Consider the following 10,912-nt stretch of genomic DNA (forward strand, 5'->3'; position numbering starts at 1 on the left):
AAATAGCAGAAATGATCACCTGTAGTGCTAACTTTTTTGGCCGAATGTGGTTTTGTGCTTGTTTTAACTTTTTGCTGCACAGTTTTCGTCTTAGTCAACTTTTCTTTGCTTTCTTTCATCACCTGCTGTTCTTTTTGTTGCCATTTTTTACTGGCTGACTGAAGAGCCAAAAGGCGAAGCTGTAATTCAGATAACTCCTCTTCATCTTCACCAAGTTTCTTTAAAGAAAAAAGAACGAGTTTAAATTATTAAATTCTATTACTTATCTTATACATTTCATCAAGTCAAATCCTTTATAAGATAAAAATTGAAAGTTTGGCAGCAAATAGGACAAGGAAAATACAGATAAAATAAGTAATTTACTTCCCATAGCCCAAGACTCCTAATATATGAATAGAAGATCAGTGTGCAGAAGGTATGTGTATATATGTAATGTAGCACTGGTGAGGTAGTACAACTGATAGAATAGGATAATGCAAAAAATAAAAGAGTTATTAACTAATATTTAAAAGGGCTTCCCAAACCTAAAGGAATAAACGTCTGATGGAAACAAATGCAAGGAAGAAATCAAGACCCAGGAGAGGTAAGGAAAACAGAAGTGGTTCCATGGTTATATGATTTGCTAGCTTCTCAAGTAATAGAGAACGGACACACACTGAATGTTAAGAATCAAACTTACAGATTTTCTTTTACTGTGTATATTTTTTAATTCTATAAATTACTGTTGAAGGAAAAATCTATAGAGATTTGTTTACAGCTGACTGCTATGTGTTCTAAGGCTACAGATATTTATCTGAACATTTTAAATATTTTTGAACACCCAAGAATTTTCTTCAGGAAAGCTAAAACAGGACAATAATGTTAAAAGCAGATGTCTGGTAACTTTTTTCCAATTAGATAACTTAATTTTTGCATTTCACTTTTGAAATAGTTTTAAAAATTAATCTATTCTCTACATTATAGCAAAAATAGAAATGAAAAATGTCAGGCTCCCTAGAGGTTCTTAATTAAATTGAGTCCATGGATTTTAATAAAGCTTAGGGGGATTCCTTTGGCTTCCCCACCCCTGAAGTTAAACATAAAACACTGTTTTTTCTTTATGTATGTGCATAGAAGGGAAAGGAAGAGTCGAAAAAGATTAAGGCCCACTTATCTAATAACTTTTTCTTATAGGCAAATTGTAATTATATTTTCTCCTCAAATCCAATTAAATTATTTCTATTGTTAAACATAAAGAAAATAGTGGACACTAACTAATGATTTCACCTGAATATGAACTGCTATAAACCCTTAACTACTATCATACACTTCAGTACTTCAGTTTAACCAAACCAGGATACAGTTACCCTTTCCACTGTTGATAAGTACAGGTAAGCAATAATTTTAAAATTATCATCATTCTTTTTTAAATTTTAAGTCATTTAAACATACCAAATTCTATTGCTTAATACTGAAATTCTAAAGCTGTGCTGTTCAACATGGTAGCAATGAGCCACATGTGGCTATTTGAATATAAGTCGACTAAAACTGAACTTAAAAATTTGTACCTAAGCCATGCTAATCACTTTTCAAGTTCTTCATAGCCACATGTAGCTAATAGCTACCATATTGGAGAGTACAGCTATAAAACATTTCCATTAATGTAGAAAATTCCATTAAACAGTGCTCATCTAGAGAGTTTAACTAAAATAAAGTTATCCTCACTATTCTGTTGAGATAAAATATTTTCTTTTCTTTTTTTTTTTTTTTAATTATTTACTTTTTTTCAACTTGGGATCTCACTATGTTGCCCAGGCTGGTCTCAAACTCTCAAGCTAAAGGCATCCTCCCACCTCAGCCTTCCAGAGTGCTATGATTACAGGCATAAGCCACCACACCCAGTGAGACTTTTGATTACTTTTTGCAACTACTCCCTTTGAAATGAAAGAAACCACTGATTCTGTCACCCACCTATATTCTATGTGAGGTAGCTACTTGAACAGCAAGAGCACAGGACTAAGCTCATTAGTTCTCAATAGTCAGACAACCTCATTTACTTGCTCTGACACTTAGTTCCTGTGTAACTTTAGGCAAGTCACTTAATCTACTCATATGATTCTTATTTCATCTCTGAAATGTATATATGTCAACTTGATTCACAGGGTTATTGTGAGGGTATTAAAAATATGTATGTGTATGTTACATATTATCATTCCTAAATTCAGGGCCATCTTTTTCCTAAAGCTCCTAGGCTACTTAAATCTTTTCAATTTATGCAGAAAAGCCAACTGAAATCTCAAAAGAAAAAACTACAGCAATTTCAGATCTCTATGTCAACAAACTGAAAAGACTTGGGTTACTGAGTGCCTGTTTGGGTTATATTGCTGGGTTATATTGTTGCCTGCACATCAAACACAGTGCTTGATGTTTCTGTACTTCATTCTACTGAAGCCTCACAACAACCCAGATAACAGAAGACATTAAGTTCATTTTACAGAAAAGAATATAGAAGAAAAGGCTAAATAGTTTATACAAGGTCACTCAGCTAATAAGAAGCGGTGGTAGAATTTGATATCAGGTGAAGGTCTACCTAACTCCAAAGCTTACCCACACAGGATAACCCACAAGAAACAGAGAAAATATCTGGATCAAAATTAAGATTCAAAAAACAAATGATTTAAAAAAGATCCTGCATGAATATATACAATGCTTTAATGAAACATAATTTGCAGAACCCAGGGAAAAGAGACTACAAGATGGAGCTCCAGAATTTCTTATCTTTAAGGCTTATGTCCAAATGGAGTTACAGTAATGATAAAAGAAAATGAGTGAAAAGTAAGACAGGATTTCCCTTTTCAAAAAACAAATTAAAGCAATGCAAAAATTGGTATTACAGAGATGATCCAGTCTCACAAAGCAGTATCTTACCTTTTCAGACAGAATATCTGAGGTACTAATTCTTCTTGTTAAATTTTGTTCTTTATCTTGCAATCCTTTAAAATAAAATAATTTTTTTGAATATTCTAAAAGATAGCCACAATCTAAAATAAAATAATCCTAAATTATATCTGATAATTATTTTAAAGGATATCATTAAAGGGTCTCATTTTCTCAGTCTCTCAACCAAAAGAAAATACTATTAAAGAGAATGAAAATCTGAACAAACCTCTTAGCCTCAATATTGAAAGTTATAAGGCAAAACAATTCAAAATATTAAAATAAAACCACACTTTAATAAAATGACTTCTGGACTAGAAACAGTCATTTCAAATAAGAACAGAATTTATAAAGCATAGAAACAAGCAGCAGCACTTCATTACCAAGTGGATTATCCACACTGACAGAATATAATGATGACTAAATTAATCCAATCCTCTATGCTGGGATGAATTCAAAGTTGGCAGACTGTATTGGATTTATGCATTAGAGAACTGGTCTTTTATTTATTCAATCTAGAAAAGCATCAGTAGAGGCAGCTTAAATTTCAGTAAAATTGAGTCCACCCATACATTTTTTTCCAGTAACCTAGCTTTGGACCCAGATGACTGACAAAACAATGTACAAAATCTTAAGTTTGTAAATTAGTTCATCTATAACAGCTTTACACATCACATAATAAAGATATAGAACATTTACAATCCTGTTGAGATACTTTTACAGCTAAAACAGATTATGTTAAAAATTCAGAAATCTTTCCTTAAGAGATGACCAAACTGAAGTTGCAAAGCTAGGATTTAAACTAGATCTTAACTCTAAGCCTAGTGTTTTTACCATTATACCACACCCGTCAGTGTTGCAAACATCCTAATTTGACTGCTCACGTGAACCTACTGGTGAAAGAATATGCAACATTCAATAAATAAGAGAAATGACTAATCAAGCACTCAGTCAACAAAAAGAGAAGTCAATGACCAAATTTCAAGACAAATGAGTTCTGTTAAAAGGCTCATTCTATAAATGTGAATTTGTTGCAACATGATACATTAGAAAATCATTTGAGTGGCCAGGCGTGGTGGCTCATGTCTGTAAACCCAGAACTTTGGAAGGCAGAGCCAAGTGGATCACCTGAGCTCAGGATTCAAAGCCAGCCTCGGCAACATGATTAAACTTCATCTCTACTGAAAATACAAAACAGTAGCTGGGCATGGTGGTGTGCCCCTGTAGTTCCAACTACTTGGGAGGCTGAAGCAGGAGAATCACTTGAACCCAGGAGGTGGAGGTTGCAGTGAGCCAAGATCACACCACTGCACTCCATCCTGGGTGACAGAGCAAGACTTTGTCTCAAAAAAAAAAAAAAGAAAAGAATGTGAACATAACACAAATTTTACATTTACTTATGTGTGATTTGTCTCAGAGAAACACTAAGAATGCAGAAAACTGCACCCAAGTCATCTGAGCCATGTACTTGAAAGTATCTATCAACTACCCAAGTTCAGTGTGTGTGTTATAAGCCACATCCATCCACATCTGGTATTACAATTTACTATATCATTTCAGGTAACACGCCTTGTTCTACTTCAAAACAACTCATAAGTAGCAAATGCTGCACTTCCACAGGTATACTTTAGGTCTATTTTATTGAAAGCTCACATTTACTTTAATATTTCAGACTTTTTTTTTTCCCCCATTTCACATGCAAAGCTGTCCTATCATTTTTCGTTGATTCTTATCTTTTTTTTCATGTGCCACGGACAAAGCTTTTGAGTGTTGTTCCTCTAACCCACTTTCTCCATACACCCTATTGTTTTTATTGTACAATTTTGCAGTGTGGAAATACTGGGGAATGAATATATCCCATTATCACAAAAATAATCATACTTTTAAAAACAACAGAATAGTAATAACTATTACACAAAAATAAACAGGGAAACATTAAACAGCCTTCCAATAATAAACAGAGAAAGCACTAAATTTTTCACCTACATGAGAAACTTACGAGTTTCATTAGGTCATGAGAAATCAAATAGCTGATTAGGATCTCACTTGTCTATACAAAATGGCAGCACCTCCCTTTAATGTAGCATAGAGGCAAATATCTATTAACATAGCAGGTACCTTATGACTACATTTCTACCTTAAAAATAATTACAATAAATTCAATAAATAAATAAATACAAATTTCAGACAATAAATATAACTTTACACAAAGATTATAAACGCAGGTTTAAACTGATCAAATGGGTAGCTAGACATTGTTCTACCACTGTCAGAGGTCTGTACAATAAAATTATCTCAATTTTTACTCAAAACCTCCAAAATGAACATTGTTCTTGTCACATAGTAATTAAAATATTACCAACTGAAACTCTAATGTGAGCTCAAGTCATCAGCATATGGGTGGTAGTTAAAACCATAATAATGAGAATACCCCAAGAGAATGGGACATTGAGTACATGACAAATTAAGAAATTACACAGGAAAAGTTATTTAAAACAAACAAAAGACAGAAAAGGAAAATCAGAAGGTTATTTTTAAAATCCAGATAGGTATAATATTGCAGAAATCCCAAAATTTCAAGGTAAGAAAACTGTAACTGAATATAGTAGAGACATCTACCCCCAATGGAATATTCTCAACAATGCAGCCAGAGTGATGCTTAAAAATGTAAAACAGATTATGCCAGTCCTTTGCTCAAAACCCTGTAAGAGCTCCCATTTCACTAGAAATAAAAAAAAGTTTTTACAAGGCCCTCTCTTTAAGATCTACCCCCTCCTGCCATTTCCAATCCCTTCTCTCCCATTATTCATTCCCCTCACTCTCTCTTCTGTATTAGCACAGGACTCCTTGTTCTTCCCCAAGCACATCAGGCATCCTTCTGTATTATGGTCATTTCTCTAGTTCAGCAATTCTCAGACTTCAGCACGTAGCAGAATCAACAGGAGGGCTAATTAAATACAGATTACTAGGCCTCATTTCCAGAGCTCCCAATTCAGTAGATCTAAGGTAGAGACTGAGAATTTGTGCTTCTATCAAGTTCCCATATAATGCAGTCCCCAGAAACCACACTTTGAAAATCACTGCTTTAGTTATTCCTTTTGTGTAGAAGGCTCTTCCACCAGATATACATTTGGCTATTCTCTTGCTGTCTTTAAAGTCTTTCTTTAAATCTCACCTTCAAATAGATACCTATGCTGACTACCTTATTAGTGCTGCAACCTGTATCCTCTCTATCCCTTTCCTACTTACCCTGCTATACTTTTAATCTTTCATAACAGTTAATTTACTCATCATGTTTACTGCTTTATCTTCTAAAATGCAAGCCCATGAAGGCATAAGTGACCACCTATTTTGTTCATCAATTTATTTCCAAGAGCCTGGAATAAAGTGCTCAACTAATTTTTTAATGAATGGAAGAACGAAATAAAAAACATCCACTAAAATTTGCAGTTAGGTCATAGGAAACTGCCATAAGTAGTTTCAGTATTGTGATAGGGCAGAAAAGCAAACTGTATTGGGTTAACAAGGAAATGAGAAGTAAAGTGAAAAGCTGGTACAGGCTAGATGTCTCAGAAGTCTTATTGAAAAAAGGAAGTTTAAGAGAGAATGTAGGATGAGAAAGAGGATTTCCATTTTTGGCTGGAAAACTCAAATATATTAAGAACACCCTAAGGAGACAATGGTTAAAGATAAAGCAGAATAAATAAAGCAAGGTCACAGAGAAGGCAGAAGAAGTTAGAGCCAGAGCCAGGAGAACAAGTGAAAACAAAATGGCCATGAGCAAGACAGTCATTACCCTCAGAGTGAAAGAACTGAAGTAAAAATTGATATGGGTTACAAACAAGTTTATGGTCAGGAGTAAGCCAAGAAAGTGCTAAATATATAGGCAAAGGTAATCAAGCAAGCAACATTCTTTGTATTTCAGGGAAAGGGTAAGGTTCTTAATTAACTTTAAACACTGGTAGGACTATAAGATCAGAAATTTGGTATCTAACTTCCAAACTAGCAAACAAACAAAAAAAAAAAATTGTGTGAAGAAAAATATGAGGCTAGAAAGAAAAAAAGAAAACCGAATATCAATAATCATAAAAAATATGAGTAGACTGTATGTTCAAGTTAAAAGACGAATATTGTCATACTAAATTATAAATTAAATCCAGCTCTAAACTATACAGAATATCTGAGACATGAAGATATAGAAAGACTGAAAGAGTGGGAAATTGCATAAAGACAAAGATGACATGGCTATTAATATAAGACAAAATAGTCTTTTAGTCAAAAACATTAGAGATAAAGTCACTACATAATGACTCAATTACCCAGCTTCACAGTACTTAAAGCAAAAAGTAAAAATCACAAATTCACCATCATACTGGCAAATTCTGACAAACTGTTCTCAGTAACTGATCAAGCAAGTCAAAAAATAAAGACGTAAACAACATGAGAAGCTCAAGAAATCTATACATTCATTTCAAACATATTCAGAACTCTTATAAAAAATTGATTATATACTAGACAATAAAGGAAGTCTCTAAGTATTTCAAAAGATTGGTTATAGCAATCTTATTTTTTGACAGTATGATTGACTTAGATATCAATAAAAAAATACTGCTAGAAAACCTACATGTTTATAAAAAACATACTACCAAGTAGCTTACAAGTCAATGAAAAATAAAAATTAGAAATATTTGCCGGGCGCGGTGGCTCAAGCCTGTAATCCCAGCACTTTGGGAGGCCGAGGCGGGTGGATCACGAGGTCAAGAGATCGAGACCATCCTGGTCAACATGGTGAAACCCCGTCTCTACTAAAAATACAAAAAATTAGCTGGGCATGGTGGCGCGTGCCTGTAATCCCAGCTGCTGGGGAGGCTGAGGCAGGAGAATTGCTTGAACCCAGGAGGCGGAGGTTGCGGTGAGCCGAGATCGCGCCATTGCACTCCAGTGTGGGTAACAAGAGCGAAACTCCGTCTCAAAAAAAAAAAAAAAAAAAAAAAAAAAAAAAAAAAAAAAAAAAAAAAAAAAAATTAGAAATATTTAGAGTGAATGAAAAAGTTTAATATCCCAACTTGAGACAGAACAAGTCGAAATTTATGGCCTAAAATGATCTTAACAGGAGAGGCTGAAAACTACTGAATTTAAAAACCTATGGACTTATTTCAGGGGAAATTAAAGAAGAGAGCAGGAAAAAAAAAAGATACAATTTATAAATACTACAAATAAAAAAGTAAAGGACTCTTAATAATTTTTATAACTTCTATAACATAGGAAATATATTACAAAAAAATATATAGTTTACATAAACTGCCTTAACAGAAATAGAAAACATGAACAGTCAGATTAAAACCTTTTCAGAAAAAATCTCCACCCAGGCCCAGACACTTTTATGAGTAAGATCTACCATGTATCTCAGAATAATTCCAATCTTCAACTATTACAGAGAATAAAGATGAAACCAGCGCCAACTAATTTTGTGAGTATCATAACCTTACATTAAAAACTGGCAAGGAAAAAGAGCGGGGGGGGGGAGGAAATTACAGGCTATGAACACAGATAAAAAAAATTCTAAACAAAACACTAGCAAACCTTTATTTATAATGGTCAAAAATTGGGAAAACCCAAACATAACTGGGAAATGGATAAACTATAGTATGATGGGATACTCAACAATAAAAAAGAATTACTGACAAAAAAACTATATGAATACATTTCAAACACATTATGCTAAATGAAATAAGCTATAATCAAAAGGCAACATAGGCCAGGTGTGGTGGCTCACACCTGTAATCCCAGCACTTTGGGAGGCCGAGGCAGGTGAATTACCTGAGGTCAGGAGTTCGAGACCAGCCTGGCCAACACGATGAAACCCCATCTCTACTAAAAATACAAAAAATTAGCTGAGCATGGTGGTGTGCACCTGTAATCCCAGCTACTCAGGAGGCTGATGCCGGAGAATTGCTTGAACCTAGGAGGCAGAGGTTGCAGTAAGCAGAGATCATGCCACTGCACTCCAGCTTGGGCAACAAGAGCAAAACTCTGTCTCAAAAAAAAAGGCAATATACTACATGACTCCATTAATGTGACATTATGGAAAGGCCAAAGTATAGGGAAAGATCAGTGGTTACCAGGTGAACTAAGGGCTGAGGGAGGGGTTAACTACAAAGATACTTGGAGAAACTATTTGAAGTAGATGAAACTATTCCGCATCTTAATGGTGGCTGGTGATGGTTACCCAACTGTCTGCATTTGTCAAAACCTGAAAAACTATAAACTTATACATTTATAATGTTTAAAGGTAAATTTTACTGTATATAAATTATATCTTAATAATAAAAAGAAAAAACAAGCCAAATCCATGATTTTAAAATGGTATATCATAAACTATATTTAACCCAAGCATGCTAGGCTGGTTTAATACTAGAAATAAATTACATAATTCATTATACTAACAAATTAAAATAAATTAGATGCTCATTCAGCAATGAAGAAAAAAGATTTTGTAAACTTCAACATCCATTTATGCTGAAAATTTCAAACTAAGAACCAGGGTAAAACCCTCCTTTATCTAACAAGGGATACCTACAAAAAACTTAACATCATATTTAATGGAAAACGTCAAAACCATTTAAATCAGGAAACAAAGGTGTCCACTATTATCACTTACATATAACTTTCTATTATAGAGGCCAGCATGTCAGGCAAAAAAAATAAAGAAATAAAAACTAAAAGCAAACAAAATTAGTCATTATTAAATAATAATGAACGTCTACATAGAAAGTAGAAAATAATTTACAGATAATTAGATTCATTTCAATGAAATACACTACTAAAACAAGTAGTTACTCCTTTAGATAAAGAAGAGTCATTATTAACTTAAGTATTTAATTTCATTACCTTGACTAGAATCTGCAGTGTCAGATTTCAGGGAAAGCTGTTTTGTTCCATCTTTAACTTTTTTCAACCGGTTCTTATCTCCTGGTAAAGTCAATTTTTGCCTGAGTGGTTTTAACTCAAATGCCTGAAAAGTTTTGACTTGTGTTTTCTCCTCAGGAGCTACTTCTTTACTTGAATCCTTTGTAATACTGACATTATCAGTGCTAGTTTGGTCCTCAAAGTTCAATGTTTTAGGATCTTCCTGCACATTCTCTTCTTTGCTACTCAAAGCTAGTTTTTCATCTTTATTGATGCATTCTAGTTCCAACTGTATTTGCTTATACTTCAAAAGCAAATCTTCAAAAGTTTCTTCCACACAGTTTTCATTTTTTGATGAATAATTTTTTCTTGATGGAGACCTTCCGAAACTTTTAGCTGAACAGCATATTAAGGAAACCAGTGTCCAAAAATTTTCCAGTTAAATTTAACAAAAAAAATTAGATGTTAATTTTCTCCCATTTTAATTTTTCAAGAAAGATAAACCGGTATTTTAAAATTCCTAAATTTCATTTAATGTATGTGCAGCTAATGCCCACTTGCATTATGTGCCCATATTTGAATTTAACAAGTATCATATAAATACTCCACTTACAAAATCACTAGTGTCGTAATTACCAGTAGTATCCACAGGTAGTCCACCTAGTTAGATAGGTTACAGCATCCTTCCTTCTGTAAGTTCCAGGAAAGTCCATCATTAGCTGGATGTTAAAGATTCTTTTCTTAAGGAAGAGGGGAGAAACTGAATGGTTTGTCACAAATGTGGACAACTTACATTTCAGGGGGCCAGGTACGGTGGTTTACACCTGTAATCACAGCACTTTGGGAGGCCAAGGTAGGTGGATCACTTGCGGTCAGAAGTTCGAGAACTGCCTGGCCAACTGGTGAAACCCTGTGTCTACTAAAAATACAAAAATTAGCCAGGCGTGGTGGCACGGGCCTGTAGTCCCAGCTACTGAGGAGGCTGGGGCAGGAGAATCACTTGAACCTGGGTGGAGGCTGCAGTGAGCCGAGATCACAACACTGCATTCCAGCCTGGGCGACAGAACGAGACTCTGACTCAAAAAAA

The 10,912-nt window shown here is 34.2% G+C and overlaps 1 protein-coding gene across 1 annotated transcript in view; it reads right to left on the reverse strand.

Annotated features, from left to right (window-relative positions):
* Positions 1–10,912, reverse strand: part of ZFC3H1 (zinc finger C3H1-type containing) — a 53,925-nt gene that overhangs the window by 36,417 nt on the left and 6,596 nt on the right. The window contains exons 2-4 of the mRNA XM_017510074.2: positions 9,808–10,221; positions 2,908–2,972; positions 20–218 (exon numbers count right to left, since the gene is read on the reverse strand). Of these exons, the coding sequence (XP_017365563.1) occupies positions 20–218; positions 2,908–2,972; positions 9,808–10,221 (678 nt within the window). The remainder of the gene's footprint in view (positions 1–19; positions 219–2,907; positions 2,973–9,807; positions 10,222–10,912) is intronic.

This window comes from Cebus imitator, unplaced genomic scaffold, assembly GCF_001604975.1.
Source record: "Cebus imitator isolate Cc_AM_T3 unplaced genomic scaffold, Cebus_imitator-1.0 Scaffold429, whole genome shotgun sequence".
Classification (NCBI taxonomy): domain Eukaryota; kingdom Metazoa; phylum Chordata; class Mammalia; order Primates; family Cebidae; genus Cebus; species Cebus imitator.